The following is an 18,830-nucleotide window of genomic DNA, read 5'->3' as shown; positions in this document are numbered from 1 at the left end:
TCCCGCGCCGGACATACTGCGCATGCTCCCGACGTTTTTTTCCCGACGTGCATTGTGCGACGTGACGTCATTTTTTGAACGGCGCGGCGTGTAGTGTATTTCCGTATTCCCGTACGGCTTACGCAAACGACGTAAAATTAAAAAATTTGACGCGGGAAGGACGGCCATACTTTACACAGCAGTACGCCTGCTGTGTAAAAGTAGGGCTGCCTCACAAAAGTGTAACTAAGCGACGGGAAACTAACGTAGCGGTGACGTAGCGAACGCGAAAAAGCTTTGAGGATCGATGTAATTCCTCATTTGCATACCCGACGCTGGATTTCGACGAGAAATGCCCCCAGCGGCGGCCGCGGTACTGCATCCTAAGATCCGGCAGTGTAAAACAATTACACCTGCCGGATCTTAGGAATATCTATGCGTAACTGATTCTATGAATCAGCCGCATAGATAGAAACAGGGATACGACGGCGTATCAGGAGATGCGCTGGCGTATCCCTTTTGTGGATCTGGCCCTTAATGTCTGCGGACTTAATGTCTGCCGGTGTCCGTTGATCGTGTGACGGAGCTGTCGCCCGCTGAGCTGTCGCCGCCATTACTAGTAAACAAAAAAAACACGAATAAAAATGCCATAAAACGATCCCCTATTTTGTAGACTTTTGCGCAAACCGTTCAATATACGCTTATTGCGATTTTTTTTATATATTTTTTGGGGATATTTATTATAGCAAAAAAGTAAAAAATTTTGCTTTTTTTTCAAAATCGTTGCTCTATTTTTGGTTATAGCGCAAAAAATAAAAACCGCAGAGGCGATCAAATACCACCAAAAGAAAGCTCTATTTGTGGGAAAAAAAGGACGTCAAGTTCGCTCAGGAGCCACGTCGCACGACCACGCAATTGTCAGTTAAATCGACACAGTGCCCAATCGCACAAAGAGGCCCGGTCATTTGGCAAACAAGTGGTTAATAAGAGGTCTACTTTCATTGCAACATTTTGTATTTGAAACCCCCTTTTAGATGTCTTCATTCTCAACAAAAACTTGTTGCTGCAGCAGTGAGATGACTCTGCGGCTCTGTTGGGAATGAAAAAGATGGCACCGTTGATAGAAGGTTTTATTTATTTATTTTTAAGATGGATGTGACTGATCTTGTTGTTTGGGCTCACATTAAATCATCGATAAAAGGTCAGCGGCGAAGAGAAGCAGCGCTGCAAACTGGATGGCGGGCAACGCGTTTCATAACCTCCTCGGACATATTTCAAGAGGCGGACAAACAGATATATATTTGAATGTAAGACAGACAAATAGTGAAATATATCACAGAGGACTGGATGCAGAGTACGATCTCTGTAAAGAGCCTCTAAAAACACGCTATAAATACTCCGGGGGATTTAAAGGGGTTTTCTAGTTCTTATTTATCGGAACGGTTTGTGATTGTGACCATTTTAGAATAAATGTGGAAATGCAACCAGTTTGTCATAGACAGAGCTATCAGTGTTTGTGTATATTTAACCATTTGCTGACCACCGCCTGTACATATACGTCGGCAGAATGGCAACTATGTAAGATGGAATTCCCCTTGAGGACATCTCATCTCTCCCACTGGATGCAGACAGCGATCTGTCCCCTTGCTATGTGTGTTGTCGGACAGCCATGAGGGGAGGCGGGCAAACTGTGCAATCTTGCAGCTAGCCTTAGACAGCACCCAGGAAGATGGGACAGCGTACTACCTACGTTCCCCGGGTAACAGAGCACATTAATGAATATTCATTATTTAATTATTTATTAAAGTGAGATTTATTTAATTTGAGACTCCTGGGTTGAACGGTGAACCTTCAATTTTTCATATAGAATATGAGCTAGGGACCATTGGGAGACCAAGGCTATGTTTTCCACGTTGACACTAGTAGGCTAGTGTCTGGGGCACCAGGGATATCGTTTTTTTTTTTGACCATGTTAACCAAGACAAAAAGGGGAAATACAAAATTACAGTGTGGGCATTTTGCCAGGATGCTCTGGAGGGGTTTAAACACCCCTGACTCCCCCGCTTATCTACACCCCTGGGTACATCATCAGATAGGGACACCATGTAAGATGGAATTCTTGAGGACATCTTATCTCTCCCACTGGATGAAGACAGTGTGGGCATTTTGCCAGGGTGCTCTGGAGGGATTTAAACACCCCTGACCCCCCGCTTATCTACGCCCCTGGGTACATCATCAAATAGGGACACCTGTTCTAGTGACAACTATGTAAGATGGAATTCCCCTCACTTCTTGAGGACATCTTATCTCTCCCACTGGATGAAGACAGTGTGGGCATTTTGCCAGGATGCTCTGGAGGGGTTTAAACACCCCTGACCTCCCCGCTTATCTACGCCCCTGGGTACATCATCAAATAGGGACACCTGTTCTGATAACAACTATGTAAGATGGAATTCCCCTCACTTCTTGAGGACATCTTATCTCTCCCACTGGATGAAGACAGTGTGGGCATTTTGCCAGGATGCTCTGGAGGGGTTTAAACACCCCTGACCCCCCCGCTTATCTACACCCCTGGGTACATCATCAAATAGGGACACCTGTTCTGGTAACAACTATGTAAGATGTAATTCCCCTCACTTCTTGAGGGCATCTTATCTCTCCCACTGGATGCAGACAGTGTGGGCATTTTGCCAGGATGCTCTGGAGGGATTTAAACACCCCTGACCCCCCACTTATCTACGCCCCTGGGTACATCATCAAATAGGGACACCTGTTCTGGTGACAACTATGTAAGATGGAATTCCCCTCACTTCTTGAGGACATCTTATCTCTCCCACTGGATGCAGACAGTGTGGGCATTTTGCCAGGGTGCTCTGGAGGGATTTAAACACCCCTGACCCCCCACTTATCTACGCCCCTGGGTACATCATCAAATAGGGACACCTGTTCTGGTGACAACTATGTAAGATGGAATTCCCCTCACTTCTTGAGGACATCTTATCTCTCCCACTGGATGAAGACAGTGTGGGCATTTTGCCAGGATGCTCTGGAGGGGTTTAAACACCCCTGACCTCCCCGCTTATCTACGCCCCTGGGTACATCATCAAATAGGGACACCTGTTCTGATAACAACTATGTAAGATGGAATTCCCCTCACTTCTTGAGGACATCTTATCTCTCCCACTGGATGAAGACAGTGTGGGCATTTTGCCAGGATGCTCTGGAGGGGTTTAAACACCCCTGACCCCCCCGCTTATCTACACCCCTGGGTACATCATCAAATAGGGACACCTGTTCTGGTAACAACTATGTAAGATGTAATTCCCCTCACTTCTTGAGGACATCTTATCTCTCCCACTGGATGCAGACAGTGTGGGCATTTTGCCATGATGCTCTGGAGGGGTTTAAACACCCCTGACCCCCCTGCTTATCTACACCCCTGGGTACATCATCAAATAGGGACACCATGTAAGATGGAATTCCCCTCACTTCTTGAGGACATCTTATCTCTCCCACTGGATGCAGACAGTGTGGGCATTTTGTCAGGATCCTCTGGAGGGGTTTAAACACCCCTGACCCCCCCGCTTATCTACACCCCTGGGTACATCATCAAATAGGGACACCATGTAAGATGGAATTCCCCTCACTTCTTGAGGACATCTCATCTCTCCCACTGGATGCAGACAGAGATCTGTCCCCTTGTTGGCTGTGTTCTCGGACATCCATTGGGGGAAGGCGTCCAAACTGTGCAACCTTGCAGCTAGCCTTAGACAGCACCTAAGAAGATGGGACACAGTACTACCTACGTTCCCTGGGTAACAGAGCAAATTAATGAATTGGAAGTGAGATTTCTTTAATGTTTCTTGGTTCTCCTGTCCTCCTCCTCTGGATATTCTTAGCTACATCCATCAAGAGAACTGCAGGGGTAAGGAGGTGCAAGAGATGGTAAGAACTAAGAAGGAGTCAGATACGCCATCAGTTTAATATGTTCACATTTCTTTGAAATGCACCTTTACATTTTAGTTGCTCAATAAGAAGAAGACAGAAGGTTACCTCCAAGATTCTATGAGCCATAAGTAAACCGAAAAGAAAAAAAAGTCAGGGATTGCAGCTATAGATAAAAATCATTTCCCTGCCGGTGTCACGTGTGATTAAGACGATAACGACAACTTGCGAAATGTTCTTTTCTTTTTTTCCTTTGCAATTTCCATAAAAAAAAAAAAAAGAGGGGTAAAAAAAAAGAGCCTGAACATGTTTGGAGAACACAAGATGCCAAAGTGGAGGTTTACAACACAAAACCCTTTAGATGTGATTACGTCTTGTAATTAAGCATTCTCAATACCTCTAATCAGTTTTTACAATCTCTCCCGACCCACCGCTGCGCTCGTTTTTCGCAAACTCCCGGGCCGTTTCTGTAGTGTGCTTGCGAGATAAGGCCAGAAGACATACCTAGCGAGGTTTATTTCCTAGTACCAATAAGAGGATGAAACCATAGGGGTATATTTTATCATGCTAAAATTACCTCGAGAGGGAGGCGAGGAAATCAAGAGGCTTTATGGCGATCTAACGCCACGTAATAAAACGCACACTCTAGAAAGGCAGGCTCAGACGGCGGTTTTGGATGGGGTAAAATAAATCACAGGACTCCCACCAGAGTTGCTGGGGGGGGCGCGGCGGATAAACTTAGAAGAGGGTGACCTTGAAATGTTTAAGTACCTGAGTATAAACAACATTTGAAATGGCGGTGTGCTTTTCGATTCTAGTTATATAAAAAAAGGAACGGGGATGGAATCTGTTACCCAGAATTCTTGTGTTCTTCTTTGTGCGTTGCGGATGCAATAATAAAGGTGGCATATCGGAAATTGTTGGGCATAAATGTAATTTTTTTCACTTTTTGTTAAAGGGACCATGTTATGATTTTTAATCCCACCAAAACAAATAGGGCTAGATTCACAAAGAGTTACGCCGGCGTATCAGTAGATACGCCGACGTAACTCGGAATCTAAGCCGTCGTAAGTTTAAGTGTATGCTCAAACTGAGATACACTTAAACCTAGCTAAGATACGACGGCCTGCGCCGTCGTATCTTAGGGTGAAATTTTTCCGCTGGCCGCTAGGTGGCGCTTCTGTTGATTTCGGCGTAGAATATGTAAATGACTAGATACGCCAATTCACGAACGTACGCTTGCCCGTCGCAGTAAAGATACGCCGTTTCCGTAAGAGATACGCCGCGTAAAGATAAAGCTGCCCCCTAGGTGGCATAGTCAATGTTAAGTATGGCCGTCGTTCCCGTGTCGAAATTTGAAAATTTTACGTCTTTTGCGTAAGTCGTCCGTGAATGGGGCTGGACGTAATTTATGTTCACGTCGAAACCAATATGTCCTTGCGGCGTACTTTGGAGCAATGCACACTGGTATATGTACACAGACGGCGCATGCGCCATTCGTAAAAAACATCAATCACGGCGTGTCACCAGCCATTTACATAAAACATGCCCCCCTCATCCTCATTTGAATTAGGCACGCTTACGCCGGCCACATTTACGATACGCCGCCGTAACTTAGGAGGCAAGTGCTTTGTGAATACAGAACTTGCCTCTCTTACTTACGGCGGTGTAGCGTAAATACGATACGCTACGCCGCCGTAACAATGCGCCAATCTACCTGAATCTAGCCCACACACTGCAAAAGAAGAGTGTACATGCTAATCCTTCCTGCCGTTCATGCCACCAAAAAACATTCTGCTCAACGATTTAACCACTTGCTTACCGGGCACTTAAACCCCCCTCCTCCTGCTCAAACCAGTTTTCAGCTTTCAGCGCTGACGCACTTTGAATAGCAATTGTGCGGTCATACAACCCAAATGAAATTTTTATCATTTTTTTCACACAAATAGAGCTTTCTTTTGGTGATATTTAATCACAGCTGGGGTTTTTATTGTTTGCTAAACAAACCCCCAAAAAAAACGGAAACGTTAAAAAAAAAATCATGTTTCAAAATTTGCTATAAAATGTTGCAAACAGGTAATTTTTCTCCTTCATTGATATGATCTGATGAGGCGGCACTGGTGGGCACCGATAGAATGCACTGATGGGCACTGATAAGCACAGATAAGGCAGCACTGATAGGCACAGATAAGGCGTCACTGATGGGGACAGATAAGGCGTCACTGATGGGGACAGATAAGGCGGTACTGATGGGGACAGATAAGGCGGTACTGATGGGCACTAATAGGTGGCACTTGATAGAGGCTAGGAAAATGGACAGCCACACTCCAATAGACCTTTCGGTTGTCTTTTATTGTAAAAACAGAACAGAAAATGCACTCCAAAAATACAGCAACAAAGTGGGGATAGCAGCCACCGCGTTTCACACTCTGGATCAGTGCTTAGTCATGGATAGGTGGCACTGATGGGCAGTGGTAGGTGGCACTGATGGGCACTGGTAGGTGACACTGAGGGGCAGCACTGTTGAGGCACTGATTGGTGACACTGATAGGTGGCACTGTGGGCACTGATAGGTGGCACTGTGGGCACTGATGTGTGGCACTGTGGACACTGGTAGATGGCGCTGGTGGGCACTGGTAGACGGCACTGTTGTGCACTGGCAGGTAGCACAGGTGGGCACAGATGAGCTGGTGGAAGCTCTCCTTGATCGGGACCGATGTCCCTCTGACAGCCACTGGTGATCACGCTGTCATCACATGATCAGCTGTCATTGGCTAACAGCTGATCAAATGGGAAGGGGTCGGGCTCGACCCCTTACTCCAATCTGTGATCCAGCGAGTCTCATAGACCCTTTCCCTGACCCATAACCTACTTACCCCTTGATCCCATATCCACCCTTTTCTTTGTTCCCACCCTTATCTATACCAGTTCTCTACTTCTCTCTTACATTTCCTTCATAACGTAAGTGCTCTGGCATTCCGTAGTTCTGTAGCCCTTCCATGTAACGGTGGGGAAAAATGTCTCCTGAAGCCCGTTCACGACCAGCCAACTTACTTATATATTGAAATTGAATTGGCCTTGTTATCATTTATAACATGAATAATAGAGACTGAACCTACATTGATTTTCTTTATGGGTGTAGCGCTACCCCCATGGGGGCCGGTGTAGATTCACCAGGTTCTTTCCCAACTTAGTACAAGGGCAGTCAGGCACACAGCAACAGTCCACTCACTCTGGCTCATTGAAGTCTAGAGGAGACCTTTTCAACCAAACAAGTCTCAGGACCTGCTTCCTGATTGGCTGGGAGGCAGAATCAGTGTTACAATTGCGAATGTTCATTCATTTTTGATACACAACTAGGTGGGCTCGGAGAAAAGTGCTCTGTGTCCCCCGAACCCTCACTTTTTTTAAGCCTATTAGAGCCTCTGGCTTTAATCACGTGCTTCAAACCCCCCCTTCCGCCCCAATTGCAATCCATGCATGTAGATTAGGGGGCCAGACACATGGATTGGGAGTAGGGTGACCATGTGTCCCGGATTGCCCTGGGACAGTCCCGCATTTTGTAGGTCTGTCCCGGGCACCTTCATTCCAGGACAATACAATGTCCCGGAATGAAACTGACACAGCCACCCCCCACCCAGGCCAATCTGATGCCCCCAAAAAAGGCCGCCACATCACCGCTTTACTCCCTGACAGTACTTGTCCTGGCCTGGAATCCCTGAAGGAGCACAATCCCGCCCCCTGCTTGAGAATGGAGAAATCATAAATCCCGCCTCTTGTGTCCAATCACTGTGCTGTGATTCGTTAGACCACAAGCTGATTTTTGGGAAGGGAGGGTATCCCTGAATGGAAGTTTGGAAATGTGGTCACCCTAATTGGGAGGCGGCGCTCGTGCGCCCCTTATGGACAGGCCGCCACTGCTGGGCACACCTCCCCATAGATTGGCTAGGACCTGCTCAATATTTAGGCTAGTCATTTGAATTCTGCCTCCCTAAGATCCAGAAACTTCTTCTAAAAACAGGGGGAAGCAATCAAACGTTCAAGCTGTGAAGCCTTGAACAGACCAGACTAAACAATCACTGCTTCTCTAATTTAAGAGGGAGCCAAAAACTACATTTACAGATAAAGGAGAGGCAAGAAAAGTATGATAAGTAAATCCAGGTGGCTGTAATAATTTAGGAATGAATATTGGAATTCTTCCATGGTTCTCTTTAGAGCGTAACCTCAATTGCAGAGACTTTTTTTTTACGAGGGACACAATGGAAAAGCCATAACAGCGGCATGAATAGTGCCAGAGGAGCACTTTAGTTAGACCTGCTCTCAGCTTTGTACAATGGAATTATGAGAGAGACATTTCATGAGATTGTCTATCCAGGAGAACATCAATACTTAGTTACAAATGACACACATGTGGGATGAGAAATTGTCTCCTTTTGTAGCTAGGATCTGTCTTTGTCTCCTGTCCAATCATCTCAAAACAAAGGCCTTGTCAAGGTTTTTCAGAATACTCTTGTTTGGATGCAATCATTTATCTCTGTTTGCGTCTCAATCATGTCGGTTAGTACAAATGTTATTAGTTACCCGTTATCCTTCTCTGGTTAACATGTTTAACATGTGCCGCCTGAAAAAAAGGGTCCGGGACTTTTTTTCAGGCGTACGGCGTCTATGAGATGTGAACCATCTCCATAGACAGCAATGGGAATTCTCCCCTCTAGCGGCACAAGCATCCGGCGTCTTAACGAGTGTTTCGTAATGCGAGCACTGTATTTTTAAAAATCGCAACTCAGTTTGCGAGTGTTGTCTCACAAAATGAGCATTATTCAGGCCAAAGCGGTGTGCAGTACCGCGTTTGGCCTGAGGTTTGCCAGAGCCAAAAATAATTCGTTCCTCATTGACTTCAATGGTATGCAATACCGCATGAGGCCAGAGGTGGGGGGTGACGGAAATGCACGGAAAGGCCCGAGGACAGCTCGGCTGACCTCTGCAAATCTTGGGAACGGCGTCCTTCTGAGGCTTGCCGAGGTCAGCCGAGGTGTCCTCGGGCCTTTCCGGCTATTTCCGTCGCCCCCCACCTCTGGCCTCATGCGGTATTGCATACCATTGAAGTCAATGAGGAACAAATTATTTTCATTTCCACTGACTTCAATAGGGTAACTTGCTTTGATATGCATTTGCTGTGGGCCTGGCTGAGCCAGTGTCAGGCCTCTTCAACAGTGCCAGCTGGTACTGCAGGTGGAACATCCAGTGAAAATCTAGAAAAGTCACCACATGACTTCAGAATGCCCAATCATGCTAAGGTGTGGAGCAGCCAATCCTAGGAGAGCTGGAAAAGAAAGGAGGAGGGGATCTGAAGTACACAGAATGTCTCTCTCAGGCTCGTGCATGAGATATGTTAATCACCTGTCACCTACAGCAAGGGGGGAAGAACTGACTACTATTTCTCTGTGTGTCAGTTTTTATCACACTGAAAAAAAGATAGAGCTGGATTAACTCTTCGTGGCAAGACTGGGCACAGATGACATGAAATCCTATACTGTACAAGGTGCAGGCCTTAATGATTTTTTTTTTCAGGTTTACATTCACTTTAAGGTTGTCAGATGGCAGTGCTAACTCGGGGCATGCACACACGGCTGCGGACACACCATGATGCATGTGCGCACACGTGGCGATCACTATAGGCGCAAAGTCACATGCAGAGATACGCGCATGCGCAAATGTCCAAAATGTATCCTCGACCATCTGAACATCGCCAGCTCAGCGGCGCCAACAGGCCTCTCCTGTTCTTCTCTTTTCATCTGGAGTTTCTCCTTGAATAACTGTTGACTCCAGAGAGAACGTTGTCACAATATTAGAGGAAAACTTTTACCGCCATTCATCCTGGGCCCAATTAAAGCGGGAGTATACAGTGGTCAGCGCGCGGCTTTTGATGCCGCAGCGGTGTACCTTCAACGGAAGACTGGTCTCTTGTTATGACACGCCGGCGACAGAGAAGAAGCGCACTTTCAGATGAAATGCTTCTAATGGTTTCCTGCGAGATGCATGACTGACGATCAATGTGCTTACTGGGTGGTGGAATGGGTCTCAGCAGGTACCAGACAAATGCAATCCTAAATGTCACTTTCCCGGTGATGTGAAATGACACCGGGTAGCCGGCTCAGAATCATCATGCAAATGCGGCACTTGGCAGGAGGAACACCTTTCCAAAGTGTCAGGGCAGCTTCATTGCGGGACCTGTAATTGGCGCCGGTACAAGGCGGCGTTTCCTGGCACGTCGCATGTTTAGCCGCTCTCATATTTTATTCCAGCAGATGATGAAGCTGGAAGGGGGACCGAGGGGGGGGGGGGGGGGGGGGGGAGGCTTTGTCTTCTGATCTCCGAGTGTCACCGGCCATTAGGAACAGAAGACTTTCTCTTAGATCTCTATTTTATACTTTTTATTTTTTACCTAAAAGAAGAAGCTAAATAACAAGTACCTGTCATTGCAAATATTCTGCTGGGACGTCTGACTCTACCATCACGTGACACATATGTGAGGGCGGAGCTTAACTGCATCTCAGCACCACAGACTGGAAACGCTATTTGATTCATTTTTTAACCACTTAAGACCCGGACCTTTAGGCAGCTAAAGGACCGGCCAGTTTTTGCAATTCGGCACTGCGTCGCTTTAACTGACAAATGCGCGGTCCTGCGACGTGGCTCCCAAACAAAATTGGCGTCCTTTTTTCCCCACAAATAGAGCTTTCTTTTGGTGGTATTTGATCACCTCTGCGTTTTTTTTTTTTTGCGCTATAAACAAAAATAGAGCGACAATTTTGAAAAAAAAAACAATATTTTTAACTTGTTGCTATAATAAATATCCCCCAAAAATATATAAAAAAAAAAAAAAAATCCTCAGCTTAGGCCGATACGTATTCTTCTACATATTTTTGGTAAAAAAATGGCAATAAGCGTTTATCGGTTGGTTTGCGCAAAATTTATAGCGTTTACAAAATAAGGGATAGTTTTATTGCATTTTTATAATTTTTTTTTTTTTTACTACTAACGGCGTCGATCAGCGATTTTTTTCGTGACTGCGACATTATGGCGGACACTTCGGACAATTTTGACACATTTTTGGGACCATTGTCATTTTCACAGCAAAAAATGCATTTAAAATGCATTGTTTACTGTGAAAATGACAATTGCAGTTTGGGAGTTAACCACAAGGGGGCGCTGATGGGGTTATGTTTCACCTAGTGTGTGTTTACAACTGTAGGGGGGTGTGGCTGTAGGTGTGACGTCATCGATTGTGTCTCCCTATATAAGGGATCACACGATCGATGACGCCGCCACAGTGAAGAACGGGGGGAAGCTGTATTTACACACGGCTCTCCCTGTTCTTCAGCTCCAGGCACCGATCGCGGGACTCCAGCGGCGATCGGGTCCGCGATTCCCACGGTCACAGTGCTTCGGACCAGGTCGCGGGAGCTGGGCACATCAACGTATAGGTACGTTGACCTTTAAGCCCCCTCCAAATCCAGGACATGCCTTCCAAATCAGGGACAGTCCTTCCAAATCATGGACAGTCCCTCCAAATCCGAGACACTCCCTCCAAATCAGGGACAGTCCTTCCAAATCATGGACAGTCCCTCCAAATCCGAGACACTCCCTCCAAATCAGGGACAGTTGGGAGCTATGCCCTCCTGGAGACTCCTGGGATGTATGACATCATTTAAGCCTAGGACAGAAAAAAATTAAAAGCCCCCCCCTCCCTGCTGGCCACTTGGCCACATTACACTTCTTATGCGATGGCCTTAGGACCGAACATCTTTCAAGCTTCCAGATAGTTTTGTTTTGTCTACAAAACTTTTTAAAAGCCAAAGAATGTAATTTAAAGCCTCATTTCCTGTGAGCGGAGCGCGCGCGCCATTCTGTCAGTTAGCGATATTTCTGTCCCCGCGATCGCGCACACATTACAACCCCCGTTCCTCGTTATCATGTTCGCTAATGTCGCCGGGGAGTTCTCCCCATGAATTATTGCCAGGCTCGCACTTTTTTCTTTTTTTTTTTTGGGTAGGAAAAGTTTTTTTTATGACGACTGCTCCTGTTTGCGGCGGGCGCCGTTGTATTTCTTTCTGTTTTGGCGCTCGGAAAGCCAATTACTGCGCCTTAACAGAGCACTGTAAATTTTTACAAATGCGGATTCCTGTCTCTGTGGGCTGCTTGCCGTCGCTCCTCGCGGGTTTTTATTTTTTTATATCACTTCAAAATGAAGAGCCGCTGCTTAGCGTATGTTTCCATACTTAGCAATCCATTCAGAATATCGCCGCCGCCGAGGAAGGACTGCCGTGGAGGGTGAAAATCGCACTACTTTTCTTTTTTTCTTTTCTTTTTCACTTCCCGAAATATGTTTTGTAGCTTAAAGAGGAACTGCAGTCTGGGAATAAAAACATCTTTGCCATTCTGAAGCTTCCCTCCAACCCCTTTGTATATTATTTGACATATACAGTAAAACCTTGGATTGCGAGCATCATTCGTTCCATGCTTGTAATCCAAAGCACTTGTATATCAAAGCATTTTTTTTTACAGGGTATAAAAGAGAAGAGAGGCTCCTCCTCTAAGTGTAGCAATACGTTGCTAAATGTTGTCCCTTCATTAAATGTAACCATATTGCTTCACTTAGAGGCTCCTCTCTTCTTTTTTATACTCAGTTGTGACATGACGCTACTCTTATATCAAGACATCGCTTGTATATCAAGGCAAAATTTATTAAAACATCTTGCAAAACGCTCTCAAACCGAACTACTCTCAAACCAAGGTTTTACTGTGATTGTGTAATAAATATGCTGCAGAAATCTCCCTGCACTGAGTCTGGCTGCAGCCATTTTAACTGTGGGCAGCTGATGCTGCTGCCTTTTCACTTACACAGACACACCTCCAGCTCTGCAGCTCTCATTGGCTCTCTTATGACTCACCCCCTCCCTTTCTGGCAAACTTTAAGGAGAGTGAGAAAGAGAGCTGTGCATGATGTCATAAGCCTAGGCTAATGACCAGACGATTCCTCCCACTGACACCAATGATGGGACACTATTCCTCCCACTGACATCAATGATGGGACACTATTCCTCCCACTGACACCAATGATGGGGCACTATTCCTCCCACTAGACACCAATGATGGGTCACTATTCCTCCCACTGACACCAATGATAGGACACTATTCCTCCCACTGATACCAATGATGGGACACTATTCCTCCCACTGACACCAATGATGGGGCACTATTTACACTTTTAGAATCCTGAACATGTAAGTGACAAGCATAACAAAAAATCAGGTCTTGAGAAACATTTACGGAAAAGCAATATCCTAGATCTCAGACGGCATCATTTCTCATGTGTTGTTTCCAGGGGCCGGATTTCCTGAGATAGTTTATGACCCGCAAACATTTACTTGTGGATCTCGCAGCTAATGAATTAGAAGTGTCAGTGGCGGGTATGAAAGGAGATCTCGCGAGTAAGAAGGGCTCCTTTGCCGGTGATATATGACGCCGGGGATTCACCGCGTTCAGGAAAAAAATAAAATCTAGAACATTAAGAACGGAGAGAAGAGCTTGTGGCCGCTACAGCGCCGGAGGGTAACGGGAATGTGGTGGCATGGGGGACAGGCGTGGGCAGCCACCTGGGAGGGCAGGAATTGCGCTTTGCGTAGGAATTGCGCTTTGCGTAGGAATTGCGCTTTTTGCCAAACACGCGGCAAAGGATCTCCGGGGGGGGGGGGGGCGTGGAAATGAACACATTAAAATCTTATCACTTTTTTGTGTTTTTTCTTGCAGGCCACAGAATGGTTCCATGATCTTGTACAATCGTAAGAAGGTGAAATATCGGAAAGATGGATACTGCTGGAAAAAGCGAAAAGACGGGAAAACAACGCGGGAAGATCACATGAAGCTCAAAGTGCAGGGAGTGGAGGTAGGCCGCGCGTTTCCTAATATTTATGGCGGAGTTTTGCTTTTCTTGCCGGATACTTTTATGCCATATGGTTATTCTTTGAATCTACGATTGTTTGAGATAATTGTTATTTTGTAGCCTTCTGGATTTTGCTTGACCATTGCCTATGAAAAAAATGATTGTTATGTCAAGAGTGGAAGCAATGTATGTACACTTTATTACCAAAAGTATTGGGACACCTGCCTTTACACACACATGGACTTTAACCACTTAAGACCCGGACCTTTAGGCAGCTAAAGGACCCGGCCAGGTTTTTGCGATTCGGCACTGCGTCGCTTTAACTGACAATTGCGCGGTCGTGCGACGTGGCTCCCAAACAAAATTGGCGTCCTTTTTTCCCCGCTATAAACAAAAATAGAGCGACAATTTTTTTTTTTACTACTAATGGCGGTGATCAGCGATTTTTTTCGTGACTGCGACATTATGGCAGACACTTCGGACAATTTTGACACATTTTTGGGACCATTGGCATTTTCACAGAAAAAAATGCATTAAAAATGCATTGTTTATTGTGAAAATTACAATTGCAGTTTGGGAGTTAACCACCAGGGGGCGCCGAAGGGGTTAAATGTGACCTCATCTGTGTTTCTAACTGCTCTTTACTGCCACCCTTTGGGCAACTTCTGCTATTGTTGTACACACTATTGTTGTACACAATAGCAGAAGTTGCCCAAAGGGTGGCAGTAAAGAGCAAAAAAAAACACGTAGTACGTCTATTACGTCACTACGGTCATGTTTGTTGGCTGAAAAAGTCCTACCGTGTGCATGCATACCAAGTTCAAGGACAACACCCTTCGGAGCAAAATCCACGGAAAAGTCCTATGGAAGTCCGATCGTGTGTACGAGGCTTTAGTCTGCAGGGTTCAATATTGAGTTGGCCCCGCCCTTTGCGGCTATAACAGCTTCAACTCTTCTGGGAAGGCCGTCCACAAGGTTTAGAAGGGTGTCTATGGGAATGTTTCACCATTCTTCCAGAAGAGCATTTGGAAGGTCAGGCACTGATGTTGGATGAGAAGGCCTGGCTCGCAGTCTCTGCTCTAATTCATCCCAAAGGTGTTCTGAGGTCAGGACTCTGTGCAGGCCAGACCTGTTCCTCCACACCAAATTCGCTCATCCATGTCTTTATGGACCTTGCTTTGTGCACTGGTCAAAATGATTTGGTGGAGAGGGGATTATGGTGTGGGGGGGAGGGGGGATTATGGTGTGGGGTTTTTTTCCCCCAGGGGTTGGCCCCTTAGTTCCAGTGAAGAGAACTCTTAAGGCGTCAGCATAGCAAGACATTTTGGACAATTTCATGCTCCCAACTTTGTGGGAACAGTTTGGGGACGGCCCCTTCCTGATCCAACATGACTGCCCACCAGTACACAAAGCAAGGTCCATAAAGACATGGTGGATGAGCGAGTTTGGGGTGGAGGAATTTGACTAGCCTGCACAGAGTCCTGACCTCAACCCCACAGAACACATTAGGGATGAATTAGAGCGGAGACTGTGAGCCAGGCCTTATCATCCAACATCAGAGCCTGACCTCACAAATGGAAGAATGGTGAAACATTCCCATAGACACACCCCTAAACCTTGTGGACGGCCTTCCCAGAAAAGTTGACACTGTTATAGCTGCAAAGGGCGGGGCCAACCCAATATTGGACCCTACAGACTAAGACTGGGATGCCGTTAAAGTTCATGTGCGTGTAAAGGCGTCCCAATACTTTTGGTAATACAGTGTATCAGAGAGTATAGCGACTTTTATTGCTGAGGCAAAGAGCAATGTACAAAGTATATAGTAATCTATATTAGCCAATCAGAATTCCCGTTTTGTGTCTCCGGAACCAGCCGCTGTGCGTCTGATCCCTGAAATGGACAGCGGCTGTGGTGCTGATGGGGAATCGTTCTGAATGCACAGGTGTGCAAGGGGGGTGGCGGTGGATTCAGTCGCCATGGCAACCGCATCTTTTGTGTTGCGTTTTCATGCTTATCTTGTATCTCCTTTTTATGCAACTTGAATGTTCTCTGGCTGTTGTAAATCCACAGATTACATTCGGAGATTTTCTTTGTTTGGTAAAAAGGAACTCTAGTTGGAATCTCTAAAAAAAAAAAAAAAAAACGCTATTTTCATGGCTGCCTTCAGAATCGTAACCTGCGAGTAAAAAAAACTTCAAGTATATGTAAACTCTCACCTTGTAAAACAACCCATATATGTGAAACAAATATATATATATCTAGAAATACTTTTTTTTCTCCTTTTTTAATAAGTGATCACATTCTCTCAGCTGGATTTTAGAGAGGTGGGAGAGGAGAAACAGCAGCACACTGGTCCAGTGGCGTCACTAGGGTTGGTGTCACCCGGTGCGGTAAAACATGGTGTCACCCCCCCTCTGTCTAGGCTGCCCAGCACCAAGCAGGCAGCGCACAGGCACGGGGCGCACCCCAAACCAGCCCCTGTAAATGATAGTATAGGGCAGTATAGTGGCAGGTTAGGGTAGTATAGAGTGGTATAGTGGCAGGTTGGTGTAGTGGGGTGGTATAGGACAGGTTAAGGTGGTATAGGGCAAGTTAGGGTGGTACAGGGCAGGTTGGGGTGGTATAGGGCAAGTTAGGGTGGTACAGGGCAAGTTGGGATGGCATGGGAAAGGTTGGGGTGGTACTGGGCAAGTTAGGGTGGCATTGGGCAGGTTGGGGTGGTATAGGGCAAGTTATGGTGGCATGGGGCAGATTGGGGTGGTACAGGGCAAGTTAGGGTGGCATAGGGCAAGTTGGGGTGGCATGGGAAAGTTTAGGGTGGTACAGGGCAGGCTGGGGTGGTACAGGGCAGGCTGTGGTGGCACAGGGCAGGCTGGGTGGTACAGGGCAGGCTGGGGTGGTACAGGGCTGGTTGGGGGGTACAGGGCAGGCTGGGGTGGTATAGGGCTGTTTGGGGTGGTACAGGGCAGGCTGGGGTGGTACAGGGCAGGCTGGGTGATACAGGGCAGGCTGGGGTGGTACAGGGCAGGCTGGGGTGGCACAGAGCAGGCTGGGGTGGTACAGGGCAGGCTGGGATTGCACAGGGCAGGCTGGGCATGTCAGTTAAAAAAAAAATGGGATGGTGTCACCCGGTGCGGACCGCACCCCCCTAGCAACGCCTCTGCACTAATCTTCTCCGTAAATTGCTGTGCAGGATGGGGGGTGTCAGGACAAGTCTAATCATTGAAGAAAAAGCAGGCTAGAAAACTGACCACACACTCATGCCTAGTGTGATCAGTTTTAATGGGAACTCATAGGGACTGGCAGGAACACCAGGGATCTCACACAAAGGAAGCAAAACAAAGACAACAGAGAACAATGGGGGGTTCTTTACGAAAGACAAATGCACTTTGAAATACAAGGGCACTGCAAATGCACCTGTAAGTGCAGTTGCTGTAGATCTGAGGGGAAGCTCTGAAATTAGGGGAAGCTCTGCTGATTTTATCATCCAATCAGTTGCTGTTTTTTATGTTCCTTGCAAGTCCCCCTCAGATCTACAGCGACTGCACTTGCAGTGCACTTGTAGTGCAAAGTGGATTTGCCTTTCGTAAATAACCCCCTGTCTACTTGTGGCACCCCAGGGGAACCCATGCGGCACCCTGCTTGAGAATCACTGCCTTGCTTTGATTGCAAGTATGCATCAGGAGCTTCCTAGTCCCCGACAAGATCATCCAGCGCCCAGGGCAAGGATGCCAAACTGCCCCCACTTTCCCTTAGGGTTAGGGTCAGGGCGCCCACATCTCTGTAATAAATGATTGAGCCCTGGTTTTATTGAGCCTGGCAACGCTGATGGGTCCCCCTAGTGGCATGGGGCCCTCGGGCAGTGCCCGAGAGCCTCAATGGTCAGTCCGCCCCTGCTTACCCCTTCCCCTTGTCTCCATCCTAAAACAGAGGAGAGGAGGGAAGCCAGCAGGACTGCAGGGCCAACAAGATGGGAGGGGAAGCCTGGGCAGTAGGGGAAACCGCCACCGCACATTGTGATTTGGGTGTGCACACCCCCACCCCCTGCACACGCCTATGGAGCCGGAAACAAGGGGTGGGCAGGAAGGCTGACTGCTCTGGGCGCAATGGTTTATTACAGAGATGGGGGCGCCCTAAACCCTAACCCTAAGGGAAGGGCGTGCAGTTTGGCATCTTTGCCCTGGGTGATAGAGGACCTTGTCCCGGCATTGCTAGCAGGGACCAGGAAGCTCCTGATGCATACTTGCGATCAAAGCTTTATGATCATGTGACCGCTGTGACAGCTAAACACAGCAATCACATGACTCAAAGGCCCGCCTCCTCCTCCCAGAATTTAGAAGCTCTTAAAGGGAAAGGAAAGGAGTTAATGAAGAAGGGTCAAGGGGTGGGCAGGAGGGAAGCTACTCCTGGCGCAATGGTTTATTGGAGAGATGGGGGGCATCCTGACCCTAACCCTAAGGGAAGGGCGTGCAGTTTGGCATCTTTGCCCTGGGTGATAGAGGACCTTGTCCCGGCATTGCTGGCAGGGACCAGGCAGCTCCTGATGCATACTTGCGATCAAAGCTTTATGATCATGTGACCGCTGTGACAGGGAAACACAGCAGTCACATGACTCAAAGGCCCGCCTCCTCCTCCCAGAATTTAGAAGCTCTTAAAGGGAAAGGAAAGGAGGTAATGAAGAAGGGTTGTAAGCAGGGCCGGGACAAGGGGTGGGCAGTAGGGAGAGCTACCCCTGGCACAATGGTTTATTGGAGAGATGGGGGGCACCCTGACCCTAACCCTAAGGGAAAGGGGGGTGCAGTTTGGCATCTTTGGATGACCTTGTCCCGGCACTGGTTGTAAGTAATGACATGACACACCTTGTTGAATCCTCTCAATAAATATTACTAGATTTAGGAGATTGCTATCGTTTTATATCTGCCTGAAGCTCCTCTTTAATCAAATTCCCCGGCGCCGCCTC

The 18,830-nt window shown here is 47.0% G+C and overlaps 1 protein-coding gene across 8 annotated transcripts in view; it reads left to right on the top strand.

Moving 5' to 3' along the window:
* CAMTA1 (calmodulin binding transcription activator 1) overlaps nucleotides 1-18,830 on the top strand; it is a 1,702,014-nt gene that overhangs the window by 650,905 nt on the left and 1,032,279 nt on the right. For all 8 annotated transcript variants that reach the window (XM_040326489.1, XM_040326487.1, XM_040326491.1 and 5 more), the window contains exon 4: nucleotides 13,738-13,873. In XM_040326489.1, coding sequence (XP_040182423.1) covers nucleotides 13,738-13,873 — 136 coding nt within the window. The remainder of the gene's footprint in view (nucleotides 1-13,737; nucleotides 13,874-18,830) is intronic.

Source organism: Rana temporaria, chromosome 10 (assembly GCF_905171775.1).
Source record: "Rana temporaria chromosome 10, aRanTem1.1, whole genome shotgun sequence".
Classification (NCBI taxonomy): domain Eukaryota; kingdom Metazoa; phylum Chordata; class Amphibia; order Anura; family Ranidae; genus Rana; species Rana temporaria.
This window is presented reverse-complemented; position numbering and strand designations above follow the sequence as displayed.